The 11,764-nt window shown below is 41.0% G+C and overlaps 2 protein-coding genes across 3 annotated transcripts in view; both read right to left on the reverse strand.

Moving 5' to 3' along the window:
• Positions 1 to 1,627: 1,627 nt before the first annotated feature.
• The window catches only part of LOC110958162 (interferon regulatory factor 2-binding protein 1-like), a 20,731-nt gene continuing 10,594 nt past the window's right edge, over positions 1,628 to 11,764 (reverse strand). The window contains exons 1-2 of one of the 2 annotated variants that reach the window (XM_022204545.2): positions 5,447 to 7,737; positions 1,628 to 3,049 (exon numbers count right to left, since the gene is read on the reverse strand). In XM_022204545.2, the coding sequence (XP_022060237.2) occupies positions 5,472 to 7,253 (1,782 nt within the window). In that variant the 5' untranslated portion in view covers positions 7,254 to 7,737 and the 3' untranslated portion in view covers positions 1,628 to 3,049; positions 5,447 to 5,471. Of the gene's footprint in view, positions 3,050 to 5,446; positions 7,738 to 11,764 lie in introns of those variants that run through there. The other variant, XM_051937160.1, reaches the window with a different exon arrangement.
• Positions 8,625 to 11,764, reverse strand: part of hnrnpl (heterogeneous nuclear ribonucleoprotein L) — a 25,624-nt gene continuing 22,484 nt past the window's right edge. The window contains exon 14 of the mRNA XM_051937162.1: positions 8,625 to 9,265. Within this exon, the coding sequence (XP_051793122.1) occupies positions 9,093 to 9,265 (173 nt within the window). The 3' untranslated portion in view covers positions 8,625 to 9,092. The remainder of the gene's footprint in view (positions 9,266 to 11,764) is intronic.

Consider the following 11,764-nt stretch of genomic DNA (forward strand, 5'->3'; position numbering starts at 1 on the left):
TATGAAATATGCTGGACATCAATAAAAATTTCTGCATAGTGAAATAAATGAAGTCCATCTGCATTTATACATCATATTGATGTTTAAATAACGGGATCTGCAGCCCACTTTCAGTCACGATAGTGGAATTACAGATAAACAATGTTTCCAGGTTTCTGTGACAAAATAAAAGCCGTGATTTGTTTTATGGAAAAATTACATGATTTCAAAAATGTGACTTTGAAAATGTAAATCAAACTGTAGTAAGCGTTAGCTAGCTGCTCCATTTGCTCTGAATATTTTTGTTCTCGTCTTTGTCAAGCCCAAACGGAAAATTAATCCATATTCTGGCGTCTGTGGAGTGACCGGAAGTAGCCGACCTAGCGGAAGTGCTAATGAGGTCTGCTCTGATTATTAGCGTCACACATGTAACTTTTAAAATAAATCCTGTCCAAGACACAGAGCTGTAGCTCCATTTGAGTGTGAGGTCTAGTGTTTCTCTGTATGACTGTGTCTAACTTCCTCTAATAAGTTATGATATTGCAAAAAACCTCATATTTGCTGGGAGCTGCAGCCATATATATATATATATATATATATACTGATTCATATCTCCACCTGTCCAGGGTGTCCCGCCTTCGCCTGAGTCAGCTGGGATAGGCTCCAGCACAACCCACGACACTAGTGAGAATAAAGCGGTGTATAGAGAATGGATGGATGGATGGATGATTCCTATCTATGCACACTAGTCTGGTCCCATGCAGTCTGATGATGACGTTTCACGAGTATGTGAGAACGAAAGTACGGACAGTTAGGTACTGAGAAACGGCCACAGTCTTCTTACCGCAAAGGTACACAGCTGCTCGTCTTCTCCTCCAGCATCAGGATGTCTTCAAAGCTTCTTCAAATCCAAACGAAATACAATCAACAGATCCAACTGCGTCTACCGGGAGTCACGTGACCAGATCTTGCGTATCTGATTGGCAAATGGCAAGTGCCGTATCCGTAGTCCACAGGCTACGGGTACGGGTCCGTACCTCTAGCAACAACCATCCGACTAACGTCATTTGGTGCATTCAGGTGCAGTCGGAAATCGGATTATCAGTAATGCAAATTTCCAACGAAAATGTTGGGGGGGTACACGGGGTGGCCAATCAGATAGCGGGGGGTGCTGCCCCCATGGAAGATCCGCCACTGAATATCAGTGTGCAACTTTTTTTGTTTTTTTTTTGGACGGGCAGTGTAGTTTAAACCCTGGATCAAATGGTAGCTTTAATTGCAGGGTAATTTAATGGTTTCAAATTGTCATTTTGGTTTGAAACTGATTGGTTGTTGAGCCCTAATTCCAGTTGCAGCCCCATTTCAGCACTGCTACTGTTTCAGTGAGGTGGAATCAGAGGAGCCACCAGGTATCTATACTCCGTATCTAGGTTGTAAACGCTGCAGTAACCAGGTCACTCAAGTGCATGGAAACACAGTTATTGTTACTTAATATGTTTACAAAATCTGTGCTTCAAGGGATACATGCTAATTCTGTGCAGATTGATACCCCGTAAAGGGCTTTTACTATATCCGGTGTGGGGATTTCATGTTATTGTCAAAGAAATATATCGAATAAAGGTTTTAAGAACGCACGCAAGACAATCACTCATGACTATTTTGTCATTTTAATTATATTTGTAGAATTGACCTGTTAAGATCACACCAGTATGTGGGTTAACCATTGAAGATTGTGATGCTAATTATCTTACCATACATATAATTCAAAAAGTAAATAGACAAAACAAGCATACGTCTGTGATAGATGAACTAATTAGTGACTGATGCCAAGGTTATCGGTGAATACAGGGTGACCCAAAAGTTTGGAAACAAAGTGTAACTGCAGTGTCTATTTGAGTTTGGGGCTGCATGAATTCACTCTTATTTTACCCATTTTTGTTATAGCATAATAAAATAACTTAAAAGCATAGTATTTGTCAAGTGCAATAACTCGGAAGAAAATTAATAGAACCATAAGGTACAGGTATGCTGGAGCAGAACTTTAAAATGCAGGCCATCAGTGTCAGATTTCAAAACTCTTGGTGGTAAAGTATCTGACAGTTTTAATTTTTTTAAACATCCAAAAGTACTATGAGGCAACATTTACTGGCCAGTTTGAGGAACCTTCATAAGCATGAATGAAGGTACATTCCAGAAGATACCAGTGTAACCAGGTGGTGGAAACGTTCACAACTTTGTATAAGAAACAAACATGAACATGTCGAAATATGTTTTACACTAATCTGTTACTCTTCTGAATATATCTGTGGTACTGATGTATTGAAATAACATTATATTATTTGGATTATAGACTTTTCATTTGTTTCCAAACTTCTGGGTCACCCTGTACAGCATACACAGCTACAATACAATAAAATTACATTGAGCATGAAGCCATCTTTGGTCTTCTTATCACTATAAACAAATACATATAAATTTGTATTGTATCAAAAATAGAAATTACATAGCCATATTGAAAGTAAATTCACATTTTTGACATACAATATAAGGAGAATACCTAAGAGACAGACTGTGGGATTACATTTTTCACTCCTTGGCTTTAAGGACCCAATGGTTTTTCCACATTTTTGAACATTCGGTTTTTGAAGAATTGCATGATTCTGTCAGACCATCTATCAGTATCGATGTCCTGCATCTTTGTAGGACAGGATGTGACGTTGAGAACAAAAAAAACACAAATAAAAGACAAATGAGATTGTCATTCTCAAAAACAAGCATGTGCTTTCAATCCTGGGCTGTTTGAAACGAGGCCTCTGCTGTGCTGGACAAAAGCAGAGGAAGAGATTTGGTCGGGACTCAACGTTCGGTCACGATGTAGCAGCTGAGTCCCGACACACAAACACACACCTGTTCCTCTCCTCGTGAGTCTTGTGTCTTTAGTTAGCGGACTTTGTGTAGTTGTCCTCCAGGGGTTCAGAGTTATTCTGTTCTTGGAGACACACGATGAACTGCAGCCAAAGTGGACCTCTGCTTGAGATAATAGGGAAGTGCTTTCAAAGTGTTTGATCCACTGTGGAGAAAGAAGAGAAAAAAACATTTCAGAGCTTTTTAAACCTAAAACATCAGAACAACAAAGGACTGCTTTGTCTTCCAGCTGAGCCCACAGATTTTGCTGCATGTGTACTACCAGTCAGAAGTTTGGACACACCTTCTCATTCAACGCCTTTTATTTATTTGGATTATTTTCTACATTGCAGATTAATAAAATATTTTGTTTATAACATAATTCCATATTTATTCTTTTATAGTTTTGATGTCTTCAGTATTAATCTACAATGTAAAAAATAAATAAAAAGCATTGAATGAGAAGGTGCGTCCAAACGTTTGACTGATAGCGTAGGTGTCCCTGCCTGAAAGGTAAATGCTGGATCTACTGGCCTGTAAAGTATCTTAAATTACTTTGCATGAGGCTGATAAATAAAAACTATTCATGGTATTATCTCCTAAAATTTCCTTAGATCCTCAAACCTCTGCACAAAGCTGCACACTGCAGTCTTCTGGGGGGAAATAAAATCTCAAGGTTTAGGAGTGTGGAACTCAATTAAAGCTGTGTCTTTGGCAGAGCGCATTAAAGATGCAACTAATTTATACATTATTATTGATTAATCAGGCTATGATTTTCCTCAGTTGAACGGCTTAGCTTGATTGATACAAAGTCAGAAAACAGTGACAATGAACATCACAATCAATTCAAATGTTTCGTCTAAGATATTTTTGATAAAACAAGAAATTATATTTGGGACAATTCAACCAGAGCGATGCTGTTAACAAAAAAAAATGTGCAATTTTGTAAATAACTGAGAAAATGTTGCCAACTAATCACCTCTGCAGCATGTTAAGTGTAAGTTACAGAATTAAAGGCACAGAATTCCTTGAGTGAATTTTTGCATAACTTTTTTCAGTCCTTTCTGTATTCCTTTATTTCTTTATTTGTGTTTCTCTGGAGAAGGTAGGAGGTCCTCACAAGTCATGACAAGTGCAATGACTTTGACTGATACACCAACTGGAGCTCCCACTGACAAATTATTTGATACTGATTACACCATTATTGGCTTAATAACTGTAATGCTAAAAAAAAGCATTACGTCAGAAAACTGGAAAAATGCCGGTAACAATACCCTAAAGGTACTGTCTTTGTAACCCAGTGATGTTCATCACACAGAACCAAGGAAAAAACAGAAATCCTCATATGCTGTCTGCTATGCTGGTGTGAAAAATGACTTAATCTTGAGGGTATATCAACTAATCAATTTAGTTTCAGGCTGAATTATGGAAAATAAGTCAAATGTGTGTATATAGCAGATTTCCATACCACAGATATTACAGTTACTGGTTATGAAAATATGTTGAAATGTTACAAAATGTGTTGCATTCAAGGTAGCCAAGCACTGTACCTGAAAGGCAACAAAGGAATTCCAACCCAAGTTACATTTCCAGAGTGAGCCTGCTGATTAGCTGAAGTCAAATTATTCTTCTTTAGGTCACACAAAGAAGGAAAACAAGTTTAAATCATTATTTTTTACACTAATCCCTAGCTGTAATTTTGCACTACAACCACAGTGACATTCAGAATCCCTTTTCCAGCATGGTGCTGCCATCCATCAGCTCATGCAGCCTGAGCAGCCTGTGCAGCTCTGGGTATTTGTCATTATGCTAAGCACTGTGATCAGACAAGACCGACTTCACTGTTGTTGCTCAGTTTGGGAGAGAACACGACTTATTATTAATACTGATTCTTCTGAATGAAAGAGGACAAAGGAGCTGCTTTACCAATCAGCCCTGCTCTGTTTTACTATGAGACAATTTCAAGGCTGACAGAGTGACAGCTGCAAAAAATGATTTTCTGTAACTGTGTTTGTTGGCTTTCAAACTCATTGTTGAAGTTTTATTAACCCCCCTGTTGTCCTCATTTATGGGCATCAAAAAATATTGTTTAAGAAACCAAAAAATTCCCAAAATTTCTGAAAATTTCCAAAACATTCAGGAATAAAATTGCAATAATTCCTTAAAGGTTTCCCTTAAAAGTTGTTTTTTTTAAAAATCCCCCAAATTTGACAAGAAAATTTATCGAAATATTTTTAAAAAATGAATAAAAATCTTCCAAGAAAATCCTAAAGTGATTCCATATTTATATATATATATATATATATATATATACATACATACATGCAAATTTTGCTGGATTTTGGTTGATTTTTCTGTGAATGTAAGAAACATTTTGAACACTTTTTTCCCCACCAAAAATTGTTGAAAATGTGGACATCAGACGTTTCACTGTGAAAATATTTTTTCCCCACATTTTCAAACCTAAAACGGGTCAATTTTGACCTGCAGGACAACACGAGGATTAAGAGAGAAAGATGGTGGTTCATAAAGTACGTAAATGCATGTTTTCTCAGCATCTTACCATTCACCACGACAGGATGGAGACGTCAAGGGTCATTCTCCTTCTTTACCGTCACATCTCCGTCTCCAGCCAGGATGGTGGAGATCTCTCCCTGCATGAAGGCCCAAGGCACGGTGGATCCAGCCAGGGGGCAGCGCTCTCCGCTGGGGCAGTACACCTCCCCTCCTTGACCTTGGCTGCGGATGAATCCTCTGGTACAGGGGAAACAGAACTTGTGGTGTGGAACAGATGGACACTGGACAAAATGAGTGTCCTCCAGGCGCTCTCTGCAAAGAGTGCAGCAGAGCAGAGCGCCCTGAGCGCTGCTTGTGGACTCCCCGGCACTGGTGTTGCTGCTCGGCCCGACGGCGCTCAAACCCTGCCCGACAGCTGCCTGGGAGACTGAGGTGGAGGCAGTGGAGGGGCTGCTGCTGGTGGGACGCCCAGCTGAGGAGGAGTGGGCTGTGGACATGCTGGGGCTATCTCTGGCCATCTGACTGGAACTCAGGCTGTCTGCAACTCCCATGAGGGCAGAGATGGGTGATGGCTGGCTGTGCAGACAAGGTGGGCCCTCCTGAGGTACAGCCATGCCAGGAAGAGGTTCCATGCCTGAGTAAGCACCTCGAGGCCAGGGCTCCCTCGCAGGATGATCGGGCCTCCCTTCGCTCTCTCCATTCTCAGAGCCTGGAGAAGCCTTGCGGCGCCTGGTTGTGCCTTTTGCTGGTACAGAACGTCCAGCAGCTGCCAAAGGCAATGCTGCATCTGGCTGTGGCAGGACCTCTGGGATTGGGGGCTCTTTAAACATGCGTACGCCATCGTTCAGCAGCTCAGACAACCCACGCCAGTCTCCTGTGCCTTGCCGCTTCTCATACTCCACATAACGTAAGCCAGAGTTCACTGCTTTACCTGCATCTTTGGCTGAGTCACGGAACATCTGCCTGACCAGGTCTGGGACTCCTGAGAAGATCATTCCAGAGCCTGCAGGATACTCCACGAACACCTTCAGCTCAAACTCTGGAGTTGAGCTAGCATCGAAGGCCAGAACACGACCCATTAGGTTATGGTCTTTCCTGAAGCGCACGTTGAAGGGGACGCAGTTGCTGAGAGCTACAAGCACGTCCCTCACTGCTTTGGGACGGTTTGGCCAGCCTTCAACTCTGCTCCGAGCCACCTCATTCAGTTCAGCCATCACTTCATTGTTCCTCCACACTGCAGGATCTATGCCCACCAGAGCAGAGGTGCTGGCTCCCACGCCCAGGGACACAGCCTGTCTTCTGCCAGCATCACCCATTATGGGTCCAGCTGAGACTGCAATAGGTGTGGCCCCTGCTCTGGAGCCTGATAATGGGGCTAAAAGCCCATGAGGGGCAGCTACCAGCCCCTGAGCTATCAAGGCATGAGATATGGTGCCATGCAGACTGGGGACAGCCCCAGCTATAGCCCTGCGGGTGTTCGGGCTCTGTCGGCTGCCCTCTGACAAGCCCACATCTTCAGCTCTGTGCAGGCCGTTGGGGAGGCGAGAAGACACCCCATACTCACCCCTCCCCCTGTCTACGCGCTCTCCATGCTGCCGCCCCGACTCAATGGGCCCGGAGGAGCTGGGTTTGCCCTGCTGCGGACCGGGGGACCTGCCGTCTAAAACTCCGTGCGTGCTCTTTAGCTGCCTGGCAGTTTCAATGAGGAGCTCTATTCGGTCTGCGCCGTCGTAGTTCACGCAGCCCCGGCACACAGCCTCGCTGAACTCCCACAGCATGGCCCAGGGCATCTTGGGCAGATCGCAGAGGTAGCACCATTGCCGTCTGGAGGAAGACTGCGAGGCGGAGGACATGTTGTTTACAGGCCCGCGACCAAACTTTCTTCGGAGGCCTACACGGTACGTCTACGGTTTTCAACGATTCTTCAGTCTTCGGACAGCATTCGCCACATGCCGCGAATTTTGCGAAGAAATTGGGATAAAAGGTGAGCTCAAAATGCGACTGTTTGAGGAAACATTTAAAACTTAGCGACGTCTTCTTTCTCGGTTTGTTCGGTCTGTGTGGAAGGAAGTAAAATGTTATAAGACACCGGAAACACCTACGCGACACGGCCGCGGGGCACCACGGGAGTTGTAGTTTCCGTCTCGCGGCTTTGTTTCTTTCCTTTTCTGTAGGATTGTGAATAGTACTGGAGAGAAATAAGGAGATACAGGGGCAGGAGATGAAATCGGCTATTAAAGAGGTCTTTATCTGACTTTACCAGAGACAATAACAGATGCTTAATTTACAGCTTCGCTGTCAGATCAGATATTCAGCTTTGGTCCGATTATTGGTCATTTCTTTTTCTTTTTTGTGTTAAAACTGATTTCTGCTAAATAAAAATAATACATTGAAATGAACTGCTTTGTCTCTGTCTGTGTCTGCAGTTATCAGTAACAGCCAGTCAACATTGGGGGTTAAATGTGAAACTTCTCTTGCAATTAAACATGTAAGACATAAAGTAATTTCAATTTAATTTTCAATGCCTTGGTTTTTATTTTCACTGCAAATGCACAACAGCTCTAAATATCAGTCATTGGTCTTAATGATTAATAAGATCTAATGTCAGTAAAAAATATATTGGTTGACCCCTTATCTACACAATTTCAAAAGTACCATTTTAAGTAGCGGATACATTTTCTTTTTCTTAAGATGTTCTAATATCAGGACATATGGAATATGTTTATTTACTGTCTGTGCTCCATGATGAACACAGCTGAGGCCACAAATGAAAACCATCTCTGTTAAAATCGTGCTGTGGTATCTGTTCTGAGGCACAGGTTATACCTAAACCCAAAAGGTTCATTTAGATTAAGATTTACACTGTAGACTCAGACAAAACTGAGAAATCTGAATTTGGAGTTTGAAAAAAATAACAAAGAACTAGTCAAGATCCAATTTCTTAATTCTTAAATATATAATGGAAACATAATGTTGTAAAATATTACAAATGTCTGTATACTCTAAAGATAGTGTGGTTTGGTTAAAAAAATGTAATTCTAACTACTGCTATATTTAAAAGTGCTGTGAATAACTACAACACTGAAAAATAAATGTAAAGGTGACTACATAATTTAAAATGGTACAGGGGAAATGTTTCCATTTTTTAAAAAATGTGCTTTAATGTAGGGCTTGTAAATAGATGTTTTAACATTTGGAGAGAAAGAAAAAGAAAACGTAATTAGTACATTTAATGCTTTACTAATGAACTTCCAGCAAAAGGAATATTCACAGCACTGTTTACCAAAAAGAATTAACAACTTGATGTTGATAAAGACTGAATGCTGCTTAAAGAAGACGTTTTCACTTCTACTATCCAGTAACTCTGATCAGCAGTGAATGGAGAGTTCCTTCATCATTTCTGCAGGAGCACAAAACTACAGCTGCTTCTCTTGGTAAAAGCTGGCAAACCACTGGACCTTTATTTCCATGAATGGACCTGAAGAAATGATGATACAAACATCTTTGATGACGTGAACACGGGTTAAAGCAGCACTCACATTATAGTTACTGTTCACTTTATTTAGAAACCAAAACTTTGGGGGTGGTGGTGTTCAGATCTAGTGTTGGGAACATACAAAATAAACAACTGATTGAAAAAACTTTGTAAATTAAATAAATCATTAAAAAAACGTATAATTTAAGTAACTTTTCTAAAGCACATTAATCTTAGTTTTTGTCAATATTGTTTTAATGGTACGTGACAACAGAACTGCGGTATACTCAATGCAAAGACACAAAACGTTACAAATAGTTTGAGGAGAGTATTTAGTTGGCATGGTGTGTGGTTGAGAACACAGCTTCAGTGTGTAAGGGTAAGGCCCACCTAAAGACACAAGGAGAAAAACAAAGGACATTTTTAAATGTTGATATAGGGCAAAACTGTATGACTAGGTTTTAAAATATGTTAGGTATGTTCATGGTAACAGGCTAAAGACTTACTAGGGTTTTTCATCTGATTAATGGTTCATCAAAGCTAGAGCCTTCCAGGCCATCATTTATGGATTCCCACTCAAGCAGACCAGAATGAACTTCGCTCACCTGTTGGGTCACAACAAGATGGATGGTTCATCACAATAAATAATTCTTAAGTCTGTGCTAGGAACTAAAAGCAGCCAGCCGCCTTTAGGACAAAGGAAGCTATGTTTGATTTACTGTCACATAGATCACTCTGAAGTAGGAGTGGGGTCACAGCAGTAATCACGATACAATATTATCATGACGTTTTGCCTCAACAATAACCATGGTGTCAAGATTCTGCCCCAACTCGATTATAATGCGGGCGACAATCATTTATGATACATCACATTATCAACTTTTTCCAATGGGCAGTTTTCAGGAAAGAAAAAGTTACCCCGCGCTCCATGGGTCAAGTGGTTGGTGCTGATCGATTAAACTCAGAGGAGACAAATCAGGGTTTCTGCAGAAATCAGCCAAATTTAATGCTTTTGATGTCATTTTAATGCAATAAAAAAAATAAAAAAAATGTAATGCCATGACCGTGAACTCAACAAATTACAAGGGTTTTTTTTTGGAAAAGATGAGTTTTATATGAAAACTGTCCCTACATTTCACTATTTCTGAATCTGGAAACCACCCCTGACCACCCATGGGCTTCAGTTATTCTCTGAAATTCACATTTTCTAGCCTTTTTTGCAGGAATTTGCATTTCCCCATTTCCCAGCTCTCCTCCACCTGGTCCAGCCTGCCGGCCACTTTAAAAACATGCAGTTTTTGGCAATTGTACCCGACCGGCCGGAACAATTATCGCAATGCTTCGGCATGTTTATGCAGACGCACATATCTGACGAGTCTATAATTCTATGTTATTATTGTCAAATATCTTTCTTCAAAACTGCACAAAGAATTTTTAATGCTACTGAGAATCAAATGTACTGATTTTTTTGAATGCCATTTAAGGTCTTAATTTTCCCCAAATCAATTTAATGACTATTAATGCTTTATAATGCCCTGCAGAAACCCTAAAAATGCTTGAATTGATGAATGATTGGCTGAATTCAACAGGAGCCTTTTTTTAAACATCCTACAGCCTAGACTTCTTCTTTCTACTACCACCATCAACAAAGTAAAATTATTCATATTGGCCAACATAAAGCTCTACTGTTGTATTTACTATGTGGTCACAGAACTGAAGTTAGATGCCATAACTACTATTTGTCCTTGTTTTGGTGCACTTTCAAGGCTAAAAGAGCCCATTACAGAGTTGCCGCAAGTTCCAGCAGTGGCAAGGAACCTAGGGTGTGAGCATTATCATTATTCAGTTTTAATAATGTGTCGATTCAATTCATTCTCTCTCTGATTTGCTTTCTCTCACTGTCCACCATTTCTTCTCTGAGAGTTTCACCTTCTTCACCCACCATTTAGTTCTTTTCATTTTGCTCTGGTCAATGTTATAAGCACTACCTTGAGGGCACAGCAATCTGTTTAGAGCACCTGCATGTTTTCATTGGCATATTAGCCAGCAAATTGATAAAGTATAATAAGAGGTCCCAATCCTGCTTTAAAGAGCTGTGTTCAACATGGAACTTTAAGTACTCTAAGGTGTACAGTCAAAAAGTTTCTCTTGTGTCTACACTGTACACCACACCAAATGTTTTAGCCCTTGTCTTTCTATAGTCCTATCCAAATCTGTTTAGCTTCTGTTTCCTTTACCCCCCCACCCCCAATCTAGAAGCCAAACTATTCATTAATAATATTAAAAGGCGAATGACTGCACACATAAACAGAAATGGTAATTAGTCGTGATCAGGCTGTAACCCATTACTCACTCTTTCCGGTGAAAAGCTTCACACTTGTGGGGCTCTTGATACCGAGTTCTTCACAGACCTGGAAGAAGAGACCAGTGAAACTCTGATGTGGTGACTTGCGGAGAATCTTTCCCTTGTAAATGGTGGCTCTTGTTTGTACCTGGTTGAAGATCTCTGCAGAAATATCGGGCTGTGCGTTAAAGAAGTGTAGGACGTTGCTGGGGTGCTGGATTCGGTTTTTAGCCGCCTGCTCCGGTGAAGTGAAGCGGTTGTTGCGGGATCCATGGAAATCTTTGAAGCTGCTAGTGTTGTCCTCTAACTGGTAGCACTGCCCTGGCACAATAGCCTGCTGCTTCGACACACTGTAAGAAAAGAGGCCAGGTGTCTTACATCTGTATACTTAGCTCTGTGTTGTGCATCTTTCTCTAATAGTCGATGATACGTCTATAGAACTGCTATTACCAAACGTTGAGCTTCTGTCCGAAAAGGAAGTTGTTGTTGAGGTGAGTGATGGCCCTGTCCACGGAGTAACAGTCCCCCATTTCTACATTGCTGCT

This window comes from Acanthochromis polyacanthus, chromosome 17, assembly GCF_021347895.1.
Source record: "Acanthochromis polyacanthus isolate Apoly-LR-REF ecotype Palm Island chromosome 17, KAUST_Apoly_ChrSc, whole genome shotgun sequence".
NCBI lineage: Eukaryota > Metazoa > Chordata > Actinopteri > Pomacentridae > Acanthochromis > Acanthochromis polyacanthus.